The sequence below is a fragment of the Quercus robur genome, chromosome 4 (genome assembly GCF_932294415.1).
Source record: "Quercus robur chromosome 4, dhQueRobu3.1, whole genome shotgun sequence".
NCBI classification, from domain to species: domain Eukaryota; kingdom Viridiplantae; phylum Streptophyta; class Magnoliopsida; order Fagales; family Fagaceae; genus Quercus; species Quercus robur.
Window position 1 is genome coordinate 8264062 of NC_065537.1, and position 18604 is coordinate 8282665.

An 18604-nucleotide genomic window follows, 5' to 3' on the forward strand; every position below is an offset into this window, starting at 1 on the left:
TGTATATAAAATTTAACTTGAGATATGAAATGGTATATTTTTATATTTCTTTTTTCAATTGTTGTTATATTTTTAAGTTTCTTGACTTGTATTTTTATTTTTACAAATTAAAAATTATAAACCTTAAATATTTAATTTTCACCCTTTAAAAGTTCACCTTATAAAAAAAAAAAAAAAAAAAAAATACTCCTTAAAAAAAGATAATGAAATAATTAGAACGTCAAATGTAAGAACAGAATATACATGTGCCTAATAAAATAAAATAAAGAGTGGTGACATTTTTAGGGCCTAATTAATTATGATTACTTATGGATATACTGGATTTTAATTTTTTCTTCATTATTTAAGTGACGTATAACACATAATCAAAATTAATTTTCCAAACATTATAACAAATAAGTATTATAAAATAACTAATAACGAACATGCGCATCATGCGGGGCATCCACTAGTACTAGTTAATAATCTAATAATTTAATTACTATAAATCTATAAGAATTAGTCTACTATGTTTAACATCAACTAATAAGTAATTAAATAATTAACACATATTATATCATACTTTTTTCCCCCATGAATGAGCTAAAAGAATATCAAGACATAACAATACGGTAATTGGGACCAAGCATATATTCAAAAGGGAAAAAAATAGAATAATGAAGTTTTTTTTTTTTTTTTTGAAAAATAATTACAACATGCTGCTAATCCTGCAGTTCGAACATTTTCTCCCTTAGACCCCCAAACACTTTGTGCATGGAGATATGCCAATTAAATGAGAAAAAATAAAAATAAAAATAGAGAAGAACTAGGAGGTTGTGGGTTTCAGAACAAGTTACACTCAAATATATTATTTTGATAAGTTACACTAAAAATATGTCATAAAATTAGTTTATATCAATTATGTCAACATTCTATAGTTTTAACTCAATTTTGTTTCTTCTTTTTTTAAATATAAGGTCTGTTTGGGTAGTGCAGCTGAGTCCGCGTTTTGGGCTTTTTTTTTTAAGTCCAGCGCGTTATGCACTGTTCATTGGCCATGAACAGTGATTTTAGGCCAATGAACAGTGCTGAACAGTAAAAAAAATTATTTTTTTATTGTTTTCATTTTTCAGATTTCAATTTTCAGCAAAATAAGCTGTATCCAAACGCACACATAATAAAAAAAAAATCCAAAAATACACACTGAACTTTTTGAAAAAGCGCAAAAAGAGCACGCTTCTTTGAGTGCCACCTGCTTTAGAGGCAAAAAGCGTTGGACTTTGCGCGACTTTGTGCTTAAGCACGCTTTTACCAACACTAATATTTCAATGAAGATCTAATGGAAATCTTGGGCCAATTTTCCACCTCTGCCTCTGAAACCATTATCTCACCATAGAAGGGAGTTTGACAACCCCAACTAGAGAGGAAAGCAGGAGCAGTCATGTGCTGAATCTTTTAAGCTCTCTCAAATTAGGAAGAGAAGAAAGAACCAAAAGCAGTAACTTATCTTCTGGAGTGGACTTCACATCTTTTCCCGCTAACCACCAATTCCTAAATCTCAAAGAGTGATCATCTGAACAAGTTCCTCTCTGCAGTGAGTTTCAGTTGCTCTTAGAAGGAATTGAAGCAACACTCGTTATCAATTGCCCCAACGTTTACCTGAGATTATATAGCACGCCATATTGTCCAAGTCAAATCCCAATGTTACTTAAAATACTCTTAACTTAAAAAACAAATGTGTTAGTCATCAAACACATTTGCTGGAAAAACTGTACTACCATCATTACCTCAAAAGTCTTTATCTTGAATTGAAATACAAGGCAAAAGAAGCTCCAACAAGAATAATAGTAAAGATTTTTTTTCCGAAGGTTTAAAAAAAAAAAAGGATAAGCTTAATGTGACTTGAAAACATATCAGACGTTTAGGAGTTCATACATGATGCAAAAGGATCAGCAGCTAGCAGCGACCGGAAATTGGTGGTGGGTTTGTGAGGCACTTGTTAACATCTGAAAGTGACACTGTAAAGGAAAAGGAAAAGAAAAGAGCATAAATTACTACATTGAAAATCTCCCAGTTCATTAAAATTTATATTAACCTTTGCATGATTTAGTGCTTCCTTTTTTTTTTTTTGAGATCCAAAGATTTTAGTTGAAAAGCATTTAACAGCATCTCTAGGTGTGTCAAAACTATTTTTACTACTAGAAAGCTTTACTTTGATATTTATAATTAAAAATAAAAATAAAAATTTAAACCTCAATTTCGATGTTTTGGACTTTTCTTATGTTGGAGAGAGAACACCTTGGGGTGACCACATTTGAGAGATTAATATAACATATACAGATTACACTTAACCATAAAGCTTAAGCCAATGTGTTTGTGACCAATTATGTTATATTAATCGTTTATTCTTGTCATTCGTATCAAATTTAAGACTTTACTACTTAACTAACCACACTATTCATATGTAAATATTTCAACATTCTACTCGTATAATTTAAATTAAAAACAAACACTAGTATCATGAGACATGGTACGTAGAGGTAATAATTAAGCCAAAGCCATGTTGTACTGTTATTAACATAAAGGATGTACCAATTATTATAAAACCAAATTTAAATTGTTTTTACAACTAAATATTATTTTGAAACCTATAATATACAAAGGCTAAATTGCAAACCACACCCATAAAGTTTGGTGTCAGGAGGTATTTTCATTTTACTTTGAAGTTTCAAAATTTGGAATTTCACTCCCTAAAGTTACATACCATTTTGACAATTAGCCCCTCCGTTAGTGCTGTACTGATGTGTCTGTTAAGTGACAGATCTACTTGCCATGTGTGTATTGTTGATCCAATAAAATAATGTCAAGTGGATTTATTAAGCCACATCATTAAATAATGTAAAAAAATATTCTAAGAATTACAATAATTACTAAAATTTAATTAAAAAATTATTAATTTGATTTAAACTTTTCTTCCGCACTTTATTTCCTAAATGAAGAACAGGACCCAGGTATAAACCCTTGATTTTTTTTCTCAAATGAAAGAGTCTTTATTTAGATAGAATTATTATTATTTTTGAAAGAGACTTTGCAAATTCTCTCTCTTCTCCCAAAACAGATCCTACGATGGCCAATTCTCACTGATCAACCCACCCATCAACACTTACCACTCTTCACCACCGCCTCTTCGTGGCGAGTCTCTCATCAACCATCTCAAAGCGAATCGATCAGCTCTTTGATTTGTTCTCTCTCTAAACCCACAGTAGAACTCCAAATCACAACTCCGCCTCTCACATCTCTTCGCCACTGCCACCACCAACAGTGACTCATTTCTCACCGCAAATCCTTCCCTTTCTCACTCTCCTAACCAAACCCTAACCTCAAAGCCTTTCACTCTAACCAATTCTCTCTAAAATGCCAAACCCTAAGCTCTCACTTTCTCTTTAATATGAGCTTAACGAGACTCTAAAGGGCAAGTGGAATCAGGATTTATGAAGTGGAGGTCCTAATGATCATAGATCGGGGATGAGTCAAATTGGTATTGTGGCGTATGAAAGAGATGGTGGCTGGATTTGTTTGAAGTTTAGGTTTGATGGTTGTAACAATGGTTCATGTGGTTGGCTAGGTTTGTTGTGAACTTGTGCTATTCTTGTGACACAAATTGGATGTTTGATGATTATTCAAAGAAAATTTATGCGTTTGTTTAAAGGAAATTTTTGTGGTTGGTAGGGTTTGTTGTTTTGAGTAGAATTGGTTGGGTTTTTTTTTTTTTTGTGTGCTTGTTTCCAAAAAGATTTTTTGGGTTTGTTAGGTCTTAGGCATCCATTTGGGTGTGAAGAAAATTGGACAAGAAAGTGTGGAAGCAAAGTTTAAATTAAATTAATTTTTTTGACTAGGAAATTAAATTTTAGTATTTATTTTAATTTTTAGAATATTGTTTGGGGAAATTACATTTTACCACCCTAAACTATATTCCTGATTACACTTTACACCTTAAACCTTTTGAATGCACGTTTTGCACCCTAAACTATGATCTTTGTTATACTTTGCACCTCGACATCAAGTTTGTTGTTAATTTGAATGGAAAAATATGGTACCATGTGAAAAGACCTAATTACTTCTCTTCTCAATCCTTTAAAAACAAAAAATAAATTATACTCTATCATCTTAAATTATACTCATAATTACATTTTGCACCCTAAACTTTAAATTTTTGCCCAAGTTAACGGCAAACTTAACGTCGAAGTGCAAAGTGTAACAAGAAGTCATAGTTTAGGATGTAAAACGTACATTCAAAAAGTTTTTGGTGCAAAGTGTAATATAGGGTATAATTTATGGTGGTAAAGTGTAATTTTTCCATAATATTTAAGTTATTAAATGATGACATAATAAATCCATGTGGCATTATTTCATTGTACCAACAATACACGTCACAAGCTAATGAGCCACTTAATGGACACTTTAGCACAGCACTAAGTCACTAACTGATGGACTATAGATTAGAATGGTATGTAACTTTGGAAAACGTTTCTCTCCAAACTAATGATTACAACGATATGTAACTTTGGAAAAGGTTTCTCTCCAAACTCCTTTAAACTCCTCCTATGTCTTTTTATTGAATGTGAAATTTGAAAATTTAGTCGTTGGATTACATATTCTTTATTCTTTATGTTCTTAACACACATGTAAAGTTTCGTTCAAATCAGATGTTATTTACTATTCAATCAATAACTTATTTTTAATACATAATTTTATACCACAAAAATTGAAATTTAAATAATTAATTGATAATATAACTATTAATCTTTGATCTTTTTAAAATTTTGCAAGCATAGATAAATATATATATATATATATATATTTATTTATTTATAAAGCAAAGATCTCATGTGGAAGTGCAAAGATCTCATTAAGTTGTTTTTATTATTACCCAAAAAATCACATTGACTTCTTTTTACTAATATCTAAAAGATGGGCTATTGTTGAAAATTAAACCAAACCTTATGAAAAAGTCCAAGCTCACTTATTCCCTTACATAGTATGACCTAAACATGATCCTTTCCCATGTGTAGATGAAAGTTCAGATCCTAACCCACTTACAAACTCTTTTTCTACCACCCCATGCGTAGATGAAATTTGAAAGCCAAGACCCTAACTCACTTAGAAGCTCTCTTCCTCCATACAAGCTTCCCTTCATACTACACACACTCTTCAACTTCTTTACAAACAACAGTTTTTAGTTCGGATTCACTGATCCTATCTAACCAAACCAACATTCCTACTCATTTTTCAAGTCTTAATTCAGTCCTTCTGTGTAAACAAATGAAGATGTATAGTCAAGGAAGATATACAATCACCCTAAAAAATAAAAATAGAAAGGAAATGTATAGTCTAACCTCAACAGTCCCACCACTCTATTCTCTCTCTCTCTCTCTCTCTCTCTCTCTCTCTCTCTCTCATATTGAGAGCTATATTAGGATTTCCCAAATATAAGATAATATTCAATCTTACCAATGGGCTACACATTGGAAGGATTGTCTACTAAGATAACGAGTGCTTCTCTTGCTATGTTACATGAGTAATTCTTAGGTACTCCCGAAGCAAGGTGAATAATGCTCTCTTATCTCACATTTATGGTAGAGTCTACTCATTAAATTCATTGTGGGGTCTATCATAAATGTAAGAGGAAGAAGCATCATTTTACTATACTTCAAGAGTACCTAAAAATTTTCCGTATTAAAGAAAAAGTCAAGTGCTATGTGATATGGCATAGTCACCAATAGTCATATTGCATTCAACTATATTCATATTAAATTGAGTCGTCTGTGATATTATAACACTAGGTATGAAAACCAATTTGCTAACGACTTTTGATATGCTCCTACAAATGATTAAGAAATTCACAAAAAGTTGGATCAAACTGTTTGTGTGCCTTCGAATTATAGAATTTTTTTTTTTTTTTTTTTTACACAAATGCATGAAAGTGATAGGTCCATCATAAGCATAAAGATGATCATAAGTTCAGATAATGACAAATAATTGAGATACTGCGGTAATAGATTCTAATAGCATTTGTCCTTTTTGAAAATCTAAACAATTTATAGGATTTTAGCCACCAATATTTGGCATAAAATCGATGATGCAAAAATAATTTTGGTATCCCATAATAGAAACTAGAGAGGACTACAAAAACTTTTAGTTAGATGCACACCAAAATTCTTTTTTAAAAGTCTTTCCTGTAGTATTTATTGTTTCAGTTTGAGACCAATATAATTTAATTATACTTTTTATGCAAAGCTTGAGACCAACATACTTTTAAGCAAAGTTTTCCCGTGCATCGCTCAGATTTCCGACTACTTCAATAAAAAGATATAGAGGGAGTTTGAAGGGTTTCTCTCCAAACTACCTTGTCCTGTAAGTTTCAGAAAGTAAAATCAAAATACCCCAAATTTCAAGGGTGTGGTTTGCACTTTAGCCAATATACAAATGTATAGCTAATAGCCATTCATAATTCATCATTTTATCCTCCAAACCTTCTGTTAAATAAATAGAAAATTTTAAATTAAAAAAAAACCCTTTTTTTTCTCTATTGTTAAACAGTTTGATTGCTAGTTTGGGTTTTGTTCGTATGCCATTCTTTTTTCTTTTCTTTTCTTTTTCTTTCTTTTGATAGGTATGTTTGTTATGGGAAAATGAATTTTTCCCGGGTGGAGTCCAAATATTTTTACTTATACTTTTTGTAGCTATATACTTGTATTATCATATTTTTCAAGCTTCTCATAAAAAAATAAGATGATACAAAATGATTTTGGAAAAAGGATTTTAAATCATTGATGAAGCTGTTCTTATAGTATAGGAGATATCAAGCTTGAAGAATAGACAACTAATCTTTGGAAAAAATATTCAGTATTAGTTCATTAATGAAATTTCTTGTATCATGTTTAAATTTATGCTGCCCAAATCAAATAGAAGATTGATATTGATAGAGGGCGGAAATCTCCATAAAAAAAATAAAATAAAAATAAATAAAAAAACAATTTCTTTGAATAGGAATTCTTGGTAATAGCAAACAAAATTCCAATACTGGTTGTGATGGTGCATGTGAATAAACAAAATTGAGCAATAAATAGAAGAAAGTTAAAATTAGTTCAAATCAAGAACCTGAAAAAAAGTGCTTCTGGACTCATGGCCTAGGTAAAACCTCTATGTGGGGATGTGCGCAATTTTGGACCAATCATCATGATCTCTCTGCACACATTGGGTAATAATCAATATATATATATATATATCATATACTATATATATAGTGTTGGTTCTAGTTAACTCAACTAATAAAAATTCTTACCATTGAATAAGAGATCTGGATTCAATCCATAAAATTTATCGTGCTCTTTTTTCAGTTCTAATTTTTGTATATCATTGTTTTTTTAACGTGCAAATGTTAATGTTTTATTATTCATTGGCATTGTTTGAGGGACCCATGAAGTATCTTCAGCCTACAATTCAAATGCTATCAGTCAAGTACTAGATCTCTTTGAGATAGCAAAAGATATCACTTTCTTACCCTTTTGCATAACCATCACAACTCCAAAACCAAAACAGAGCAACATTTTCGCCAATTTTTAGTTTCAATCAGTGTAGGTACAAAATAAGAATTGGCTTTAAGGGATCTCTTTTTTTTTTTCTCCCCTTGCCTCAAGATATATTTTTTGTTCGACTTTGTATTCTTGGAATTAATTGTCCTCTTTGCAGTGTAAGTTGGGGAGTTACAGTAAGAATCCTATATATAATGGTGATGAGGGGTTTTGTATTTTCCTCATTATGTTTTCATTTGAATATATTTCATACATAAACACATATTAAGAGGGATTTTATAATAAAAAAATAACAGGGAAGTTTGTTTTCTTTTTGTCTTTTTCTTTTTTGACAAAAGTATTTAGTTTTCTATTAATCATCTATAGAGTTATCATAAGATTTTTATAATATCATATTTATGATTAGCTGGCTTATGGAGCTATCATGGAGTTTTTATGATATCATGTTTACATTATTAGAGAATGATATTGGTAGATTTAAACACTTAGTGAAAATAGCAATTTCCTAACAATAGAATTTTATTTGGTTATGTTTTTTAAATAAGAAAGTGAAAATCTCATGTGGGAGATCGTGAGATTCTGCCATGTAGCACAATTACACCATATAATAGACATCAATAATATGGAATGGAATAAAATGTTTTTATTATTATTTAAATTACAATATTCCTACGTTGTTCTTAATCCTTTAATTGCTCTTTACTTTAAGTGAAAGTTTTTAATGAACATGTGTGTGCAATTTTAAATTTTCACTTTTCATGATGAACTCATTACTTCAACTAATTTCTATGACATACTCTATTTCTTTATCTTCTTGGGATTTTTTTTTTTTTTTAAAAATATATATATATATATATATACACTATTTATCCCCTTCATTTCATATTACTTTAATTCAATAAAAACCTATTCATGTTTTCGTGACATTACTTCATGCTATTTCTTTAACATATTTTGAACATTTTATATAATCTTTCACATGGCAATTTAAAGCATTATCTGCGCATCACGCGGGCCCTATGCTAGTATATAGAAATGAAAGAAAGGCAGCGGAAAGCCCTCTTCTGGTAAGCATTGTTTAATCTTTTTAAGAAAAAAAGATTCAAAGGATTTGAAACTTGGAAGTGCATAAATGCAGGGGTAGCCTAGCGGAAACTAGGACGGAGTACCTGGTGAACTTTGGAATGCTGCCACCGCTAATACTCTTTTAACAATACTCTTTCTCCTGAATTACCCCCTCACTTGTGTCCTCGAGCAAATGACAAGTCCTACAATGTATAATTTGAGTTAAATAACGAAGTGTAATAGGAACAGAGCTATAATTCTTTAACATTACGCTGACAATCACATAATAATCAAGTATAGAAATTTCAAGATTATTGAGTAAATTCAGATGTAGAAAGTTCGGGATGGGGAATCTGATAAGAGTAGGGGGCAACAATGCCTCTTCTGAAAAGGAATCAACTTCTTTATTTTTGTAGGCAATATGGAATTCCCAAAGAAGGTGAAGACCCCACTCCATGCAACAGAGATCATTGAAGCACACACCAACCAAAAAAAAACCTGAAGAATTGCAGACCACCCTCTGATTTTGTATGGGCTTGTTCTAGTTTGAGGTGGTGACATGAGAGATAGATACTCAACAGTGATATCGATCATGACATCCAAGGAGATAAAGGAAACAAGCAGGAAAGCCTTATGATTCATTATAATTAACATCAATTTAATTTTATTATCTAATAAAATAAGGTATTAAATCAATTTTACGACTAGCTGGATTTTATAGAACACGTACATGACCATAACATTAAAATGCTGCCATGTGAGTAAAGAAAACAGCAGATGAGGACAATTCAACTGAACAAACCAAACAAACATAGAGCATATCTGGCTTTAAAATACTTATTAGTAAATGCTAGTAATTACATGAAAGTGCCTCCAGATTGACCTTGATCTGTCAGGCAAGAAGTACCTGAGCAATCATGGGCCAGTTTTCCCCCTCTGGCTCTGACACCATTATCCCACCATAGGACAAATTAAAATTTTTGTAGTAAGAAAGGAGTTTGACAGCCCCAACCAGTGAGGATAGCAGGAGCAGTCATGAGCTGAATCTTTTGAGCTCTCTCAAGTTAGGAAGGGAAGAAAGAACCAAAAGCAGTAACTTTTCCTCTGGAGAGGATTTCACATCTTCCCATTCACCACCAATTCCTAAATCTCAAAAAGAGATCATCTGAACAAGCGCCTCTCCCCACAAGAGCAGTGAGTTTCAGTTGCTCTTAGAAAGCACTGCGCAACACTAACAACTGCCCCAATATTTACCTGAGATTCATAATTGCCCAAGTCAAATCCCAATATTACTTAAAATACCCTAACTTCTAAACCAAAAGTGTTAATAAAAAAACACATGCTTGAAAAACTGTATTACCTTAGGTTCATCATTCACTCAAAAGTGATTGTCTTGAAGTAAAATGTAGTGAATGTATATATAGGCAAAAGCAGCTCCAACATGAATGAGAGTGAAGTGGTTTGTTTTTTCAACATTTAGGTGTTTGTACACAATGCAAAAGGATCAGCAGCTAGCAGTAGCATGAAATTGATGGCGTGTGTAAGGCACCTGTTATTTACAGCTAAAACACTGCAAAAGAAAAGGCAATCAAATGAGCACATATGGCCACCTTAAAAATCACCTAGTTCATAAATATTTATATTAAAGCATAGCATGATCTAGTGCTTCCTTTTTTCTTCTCTCTCTCTTTTTTTTTTTTTTTTGGATTTCTTGAGATCCAAAAACTCTGGTTGAGAAACATTTAACTGCATCTCTTACATATATGTAAAAGGACAAAGTTTAACTACAAAATTGGTTTAGTCTAAGGCTACATCCTTACTCAATAAAATAAACATTACTACATATTTTGAAAATCTAACAGTTGAATTGCATGTTTTTTACACTCTTAACAGACATGTCAAATTTTATGTCAATCGGATATATATATTATATGATCTATAAGCTTATATTTTAGGCATAATTTTAATCTACAAAAACTAGCAATTTAAACAATTTATTAATGGCATAACTATTGATCTTTAATTTTCTAGAAATTTTGCAAGCATGGAGAATATAAGAAGAAGATGTAATCCAATTGTGGAATTCTCAAAATTCACCTCCAATAAAAAGATATTGAGTAAGGTTGTAGCCTTAGGCTACAACTAATTTTGTAACTAAACTTTGTCCATAATATTTTTACTACTGGAAAGCTATACTTTGATATTTATACTAGTAAAAAAAAATCTAAACCTCATCCTGGATGTTTTGAAGTTATCCTATCATTTAAATTAAAAACTGAAAATTTGGCATCATGAGACATGGTGTGTATTGGTAATCATTAAGCCATATTGTGCCGTTATTAACATAAAGGATGCACCATAAATAAATTATTATAAAACAAATTTTCTATTTATTTTTACAATTACACATTTTCGTGAAATCTATAATATACTAATGTATAGGTAATAGCCATTGATTATTTTTCCTTTAAAACTTCAGTAAATAATTTGTTAATAGGAGTATTCTTTTTCTTTTATGAAAAGCATGTTTGTTATGGGAAAATGAATTTGCCCAAGTGCAGTCCAAACATTTTTATTTATGCTTTTTTTTTTTTTTTTGCTATATACTTGTATGATCATATTTTTCAAGCTTCTCATAACAAATTAAGATGAAACAAGAATATTTTGGACAAAAGATTTTAAAATATTAATAAAGCTGTTCTTATAGGAGATATCAAGGTTGAAGAATAGACAACTAATGTTTACAATATGAGTTCATTTAAGAAATTTCTGGTATGAGATTTAAATTTATGCTATCCAAATTAAAGAGGATTTTGATTTCGATAGAGGGCTCATTCTCCATCAAAAAACGATTTCTTTGAATAGGAAATCTTGGTAATAACAAACAAATTCAAACTCCGGTTGTGATGGTGCATGGGAAAAATAAAATTGAACAATAAATAGAAGAAATTTAAAATTAGTGCAGATTAAGAACCTGTACAAAAGCGCTTATGAACTCATGGCATAGGTGAAATCAATTTCTTTTCAATCTCTATGTGGGGGATGCGGGCAATTTTGGACCAGTCTTCATCATCTCTCTGACACCGCTGATTCAGCATTGGGCAATCCTCAATATATAGAAAAGAAAGGGAGGCAGGCAAGCCCTCTGGTAAGCACTGGAGCTTATCACACCACCTCATTGACAACTCTTCGAGCGAGTTCAGGTGTTGAAACCCCTTACCATTGAGTGATTTCAGATGTCGAAAAGTTATGATGGAGAAGCTGATAAGAGAATCGGGCAACAAAACCTCATCTGGAAAGGAATCCACTTTTGTGCCTTCATATCCAATTTTGAATTCTTTGAGAGAGTGAAGACCCCGTAAACCCCACTTCATGTAACTGGGAAAGAGTTCGTCGCAGTAGGAAATCTCAAGTCTTTGTAAATTGGAAGGAAAACCGCCATCAGCAATCGATTTGAGTTCTGGACACCTAAGCAATGTCAAAACCATAAGAGAGGGGAGGAGGGTGTGCATCCCTTCGGGCAGTGACGTTAATTTATTGCAATCAATGACTTCAATATTTGTTAAATTTAGGGCACAAAGTCCTCTGTTGGGAAAGGACACAAAATTGGGACAACCCCTGATTTCCAAACGAGTGAGAGAAGTGAGATTTTGATGACGTCCCTCTAATGCTGACAGAGATTCAAGATTTTTACAATTGCACAATTTGACAAATTTGAGCTTTGGCAGTAACTCTAATGGTAAAGACCAGAGTGAATTGGGACCCTTTTGTACCTTCAAGCTTTCAAGTGATGGATAGTAATGACCCCTTGGCAATGGCAATATCCCACAGATTTCAAGTGACTTTAATGAAGTGGGTAGACCACCTCCAGGGAGAGAGGTATGGCATCCTCCAATTGTGAGACTTCGGAGACTAGGTGGTAATTTGTTCAATTGCACCTCATCACAACCTTTCAAGTGCAGTTCATGAAGATCCAGAGACTTAGGAAGTGAAGCAACAAGCTGGTCACACTCTCTAATTTCAAGTACATTTAAACAGGGTAGTTTACTAGGCAGACTTCTGATTAGCTCGGGACATCTAATAATGCGAAGCTCTCGGAGAGTAGAGAATACTCTGCCTTCATATTTGCCTTCAAATGTATCCCATTCCTTCCACAGTGGCATCCCTGTAAATGTTAATGTTTCAAGGGATTTGAATGGCTTAGTTGCAAAAGAGCCATTCCCATAGAATTCACTGTCCACACTTAATATTCTTTCAAAGCCTTCAATTGAGAGTTCCTTAAGGGCAGGTAGCTTCCCAAGTGGAGGCAAGGAGAAACAATTCTTGCAATCATAAAGCTTTATGGACACAATATTAGAAAATGAACTATCTCCTAACCAATTTGGAAATCTTGTACCATAATAACATCGGATGGTTAGAGACTTTAAGTTTGTATGATGACGCAACTTCTCAAGCACATTTCTTTCTTTTTCTGAATTATCGCTGAAATGACCCAATCCCCATTGCAACTCCAACTCTGACAAGTACTTCTTTTCCTTCAAATTAACCTCCATGACATCTTTAGTGCAATGGACGTTTTCCAAGTTTGATATAGACAATGTTCCAGAAAGATGCCGAAGCTCCCCCAGCTCTCTAATGCTAGACTTTCTATGTTTTCCCACAAAAAAAGTACTTAGATTTTGGAGACTTCTCAATTTACCCATTTCTAATGGCATCTCTTTCAAATTGGTGCCTCTTATATCCAGGAAGCGTAGGTTTACTAGTCTTCCCATGTTGGTTGGCAACTCTTTAAGGGAATAACAATCCCGCAACAACAAGGTTTGCAAATTATACAAATTACACACAGAATCAGGTAAGCTTTCAATGCTAGTGCTACTAAGATTCAAATAACGTAAATGTTTCAAATTACCAATAGACTTAGGTACCCTTATGTTTTTATAGTTGGACAATGCTAACACTCGTAAACACTTAAAATTGTCCAGCAAATCAACTATCACCTTCATTGTTATCTTTTCAATTGTTGAAGACCATTCAAATGACGATTTTAATCCCAAGAAGGTTCGTAAACCCTTGGCTTTATAAGACATCCCAAATTTCCTAGAGGCATCAAATCCAGTTGTAAAAAATGAAAAATGGCGTGTCTTTATTGTGATTTCAGATGGATCGTCAATGTCGAGCCTAAAAGAAAATTCTCCTGATATAGATTTTGCCAAGTCATTAAAAAGGTCATGCATTATGAAAAACAACTTATTATTACTTGATTGTTGAAAAAATGACCTTGATACAAGATCATCAAAGTATTGTTCACCTATTTTTTTGACGTTTCCTTTGGATTGTTGCAATAAATCTTCTGCCATCCACAACAAGACTAATTGCTCCTTTGAAAATTCATAATCCTTTGGAAATATTGAACAATAAGTAAAACATCGCTTCAAACATGATGGAAGGTAATGGTAGCTCAATCTTAGAGCTGGAAAGATACCACTTTCACCTTCTGGTAGATCCCATATATCACTCTCCAAAATCCTCGTCCACTCACTTGGGTCTTGTTTTGAGCGTAACAAACCACCAAGTGTTTTTATGGCTAAAGGCAAGCCTTTACACTTATGGGAAATTTCTCTACCAATTACTTCTAGACCTAGATGTTCACTAGAATTTCCATTTTCAAATGCATGTTTTTCAAATAAAAACCAGCATTCTTCAAGTGACAATGGCTTTAGATGATGAGGTGGAAAAGGGCACACAATTGATGCAACTTTTTCACTACGAGTTGTAGCGATGATCTTAATCTTTTGTGCCCCACATCTAAAAACTCGAAGTAACTCATCCCAAGCAATATAGTTCTCATTCCAAACATCATCTAAAACGAGAAGAAATCTCTTCCCCGTTAATTTCTCTCTTATTCTAATTTGCAACAAATTCAAGTTTTGAATGTCACAATTAGAGAAAGTGATATCCTCAAGAACAGTTTTTGCTATTCTGAAACAATCAATATTTTCTGAAACACACACCCATGCTTTGAGATCAAAATTATCTTTTACTCGGTTGTCATTGTATACAAACCGAGCAAGGGTTGTTTTACCAACCCCACCCATGCCCACTATAGGAACAACACAGATCTCATTACCACTTGCACCATTTGATTGCAACTTCTTAAATATTTCCTCCCTATCAATATCCCTACCATACACACCATATTCTTCAGGGCAAGAAGTTGTAAATTGTCGTGGTGGTAGTGGTACTTCACCAGCAAAGGCTTTCAGACCAAGGACATCCTTTTGTTTCATTATATATTCCAATCTAGTCAGGATCTCTTCCAGCTCTGATGTTATCCTTTTGTCAAATGTATTTGAATAAGAAGAGAAGAGGTCACGTACCGAATTAGTGCCAGTTTGAAACTCAGATTCTGTGGCGATCTCATCAAGGAGGTCATCCGCAACATAAACAGCATCTTTGAGATCATCCAGCCACTTTTTCACGGCTGGGTTTGTGATTTGCTTCTCCTCTGCATCAATGAGCACGGCATCAGCAGAGTTCAGCACCACGATCAAATTCTTTCGCAGCCCATCATTGCTCCCGATGAAGTAGTTGACTACCGCAGGAGAAGCCAATCTGTCGAACGCCACCTGAAGGAATGCAGAGGCCACTGCAGGGACCATTGAATTAACAATGTAAGCGCCAGCCATGGTTTCTTCTTTGGAAGGAAGAAGGTTGATTGAGAAGTCAACGGAAGTAGTGAGCCAAAAACCTAGAAGAGATTGGTGGTTGTGTAAGCGTTTTTAAAAACTTAGATTAGGTTAGATTGTAAGGATCCGGTCGGTGGAGTTAAAAAAAAAAAAAAAGGTAGAGGGTAGAAAATTGTGGAAGATAGAAAAGTAAGTTTATATAAATTTAATTATAATAAAAAAGTGACAAATAATTATAAAAAGCAATTACTTAATTTATTAAAAAAAAAATTATGTTCCAAAAAAAAAAACCGTGTCTAGTTAAACCCAAAAAAAAAAAGAAAAAAAAAAAAAGCAATGTCCAGTTGTCCAGGAAATAAAAGAAAAATAAATAAATAAAAGAGGCAACTTGCCTTGCACAAAATTAAGTAAATAAATAAACAAGGAAAAAAATAAAAGAAGAGATGAACTGGGCATTTTTGTTCATTAAATAACCCTATTTTCTTTCTTCAGTTTTCTCTTCATTTTGGGAGGAAAACCTTTTGGTGAGCTTAGGAAGAAAACACCTAGGCTTCACCATTTATTTTCTTTCCTTCCCACCCAACTAAACACACTCAAAAAAGTTTTCCTTCACATTTTCTCTCTAAAGTTTTCCATCCACCCTATTTCATCTCCAAACAAACACACCCTTAGTGATTGAAGGGGTATGAGAAGGGTCTAATTTCAAGTATTCAGGAAGGAGTTTTACACATATACACTTAGGATATGTTTGTTTGGAGGTGAAATACGGTGGATGGAAAACTTTGGAGAGAAAATAGAAAGATATGCTTTTTGGAGTGTGTTTGGTTGAGTGAGGAGGAAGGGAAATAAATGGTGAGGCCTAGCTGTTTTCTTCTCGAACTCACAAAAAAGTTTTCTCTCCAAAATTGGAAGAAAATTGGGTGGAAGAAGCTTCTCAAATGAGCTTCCAACAATACCCCTCATGTTGGAATTCGCGTCCAAGTCTCCAACATGTTGGCCTCTTTTTTCTTTTTTTCCTCTCATTTTTTCTTTCTCTAATACGTGTTGGTTTCCTTCCTTTTTTTTTTTTTTTTCTTTCTCCTTTGATTTTTTTTCTCTGTTACTAACTAGATTAGAATTTCTATATTGTTAAAAAAAATAAATAATAAATAAAAAAACTTATAAAGTACTACACCAACAATGAGAAGATAGATTGTGGATCTCATATGCTATTTTGTAGCAAAATTTTGTCCTTAAATAAATAAATCATCTTGTATGTCCTTTGGAGCATTATTTTTTTATTTTTTTTTTATTTTTGAGAGGGATCCTTTGGAGCATTAGTAGTATTCGATACACCATACATTTCATATATTATTTTAGAACATAACTCATTAAAATAATTCCAACCATTGAGAGTGGTTTCTCGTTTTCTAGTCTAATTGAGATCAAACCAATGATATCATCAATAATTTAATTAATAATTTTAAATTTATAAAATAAGTAATAACTAATCTCTTTTTTTCTTACAAAATATGTTCAAAAAATATAAACAATTTCAAATAAATTTTCATACTTTATATTAAATGTATTAAATGGGGTAGGGAAAAAAAAGTATAACAATCAATCAAACCTTACAAAAATAATAATAATGCTATAAAAAATTTATTTATCAATTCTTTACATGAATAATGATTTAATTGTACTTCCCTCAACTTAAGTTGAGGATTGATAAGGTTTTTTTCTTTTTCTCTTTTTCTTTTAAGAGATCTATTCTAAAACAAAAAGGTTTTAAATTAGATGATAGCGACTTAAAGATTAAAATACAAACCATTATTTTACTTTTTACAATTATGTTATATATTTGTACTATTTGCCAATCGATATTAAAAAAAAAAAAAAAAAAAAAAAAAAAAAAGACACATGGCTGCCATGCGTGGGGTGCATCATCCAATGTCCCCAATTCCCATAGCGCCTTTCAAACTAATATATTATTATTATTAGATAGGGATAGGTTCAAGTTACACATGGTGTAATTCTAAGCAATTATTACACCACCCAATAACTTATTATAAAATTCATATTTTGAAAATCCCACCGTTGAATTCCATGATTTATATGTTTTTAACATTAATGCCAATTTTTATGTCAATTGGATGTTATTTACCGTTTGATCTATAAACTCTTTTTTATATTTTTTTATATTATTTTAAACTACAAAAACTTGAATTTAAATAATTGATTGATGACATGATTATTAGTCTTTGATTACCTCGAAATTTTGCAAGTTTGGAGAATATACGAAAAAGATGAACTAAGGCAGCTTCTTGAAGAAAACCCTACGGTGTATAAACGCAGTAGCTTCTTGAAGAAAAAGATGAACTAGGGTAGATTATCTCTGGTCACAATATGCTTGTGAAAAACCTTTTCATTGAGTTGCATCAACTGTGATGGCCCTTAAAACGATCCTTATATATGTTTAGGGTTATAAGAAAAGAAAGTCCAAACATGTATATACGGATTGGATGAAATTCAGAACTGAAAATCTAATTTCCATAAATCTCGATAGATAGGTTATCTGTCAAGAGCTATCGAGTATCGGACTGAAACAACTTTTTAAACCTTGATAGATACTAGCTGTCAAGCTTTAAAAACCAACACTTCTTCACTTGAATCTTAGACAGATTTGCATGACTTTAACACTTGAACTTGAAACCTTATTCCTTGAAGTATTAAACACATCCTAGATCTACCCAATTACAAGTAAAGTGCGTTTTGTCAAATGATTAGCCAATTCTACATTGACATATGTTCCTAAAAATATCAGTAACTTTTGTGAGGTTCCCAAGAGATATTAGTATCGATCCTGTCAAATTAAAATTAGTTGGTTATAAAATAAATAAACTTTGGTAAGTTTTGTGAGGGTGGTAAAAAAATCAAGAGTTCTACCTTGAAATCTGTTGTAGCTGAGGTCAATAAGATTGAGATCCTTTAGATGTGAAAGTGATGAAGGAATATGGTAGGTGAAGTAGTTATGGTCTAGGAAAATTTGAGTAACTTTGGTGAGGTTCCCAAACAACGCAGGTATTGGTCCTAAAAAATTGCAATTTGTGAGATTCAAAATATTTTTCAAGAATTGTGTATTCCTAATTGAAACTGAGGTTCGAAAGTGACAATGGGATCTTACTACTGAGATTGTTCCATTGCAGATCCAAGTAAGAGAGTTCCTTGAGGTTTGAAAGTGACAATGGGATCGTATCGTTGATATAGTTATATCCTAGACTTGGGGAAGAGACTGCCTTG

General features: G+C 32.4%; 1 protein-coding gene across 3 annotated transcripts; it reads right to left on the bottom strand.

Annotated features, from left to right (window-relative positions):
• Positions 1 to 632: 632 nt before the first annotated feature.
• Positions 633 to 15408, bottom strand: LOC126720504 (putative disease resistance protein At3g14460). Of its 3 annotated transcripts, none has more exons than XM_050423012.1 (7): positions 11614 to 15408; positions 10000 to 10209; positions 9547 to 9893; positions 8744 to 8842; positions 7141 to 7227; positions 1915 to 1997; positions 633 to 1638 (listed from the first exon to the last, which is right to left on the bottom strand). In XM_050423012.1, exon 1 carries the CDS (start codon positions 15323 to 15325, stop codon positions 11636 to 11638), a length of 3690 nt encoding a protein of 1229 aa, XP_050278969.1. In that variant the 5' UTR covers positions 15326 to 15408; the 3' UTR covers positions 633 to 1638; positions 1915 to 1997; positions 7141 to 7227; positions 8744 to 8842; positions 9547 to 9893; positions 10000 to 10209; positions 11614 to 11635. The 3 variants fall into 3 exon arrangements, with proteins under 3 accessions (XP_050278969.1, XP_050278970.1, XP_050278971.1); XM_050423013.1 differs by having other exon boundaries at positions 9501 to 9893; XM_050423014.1 differs by lacking the exon at positions 7141 to 7227.
• Positions 15409 to 18604: the final 3196 nt, after the last annotated feature.

Bases quoted from the DNA above. Each gene is read 5' to 3' on its own strand.
- LOC126720504 (XM_050423014.1), bottom strand. From the start codon at position 15,325: ATGGCTGGCGCTTACATTGTTAATTCAATGGTCCCTGCAGTGGCCTCT.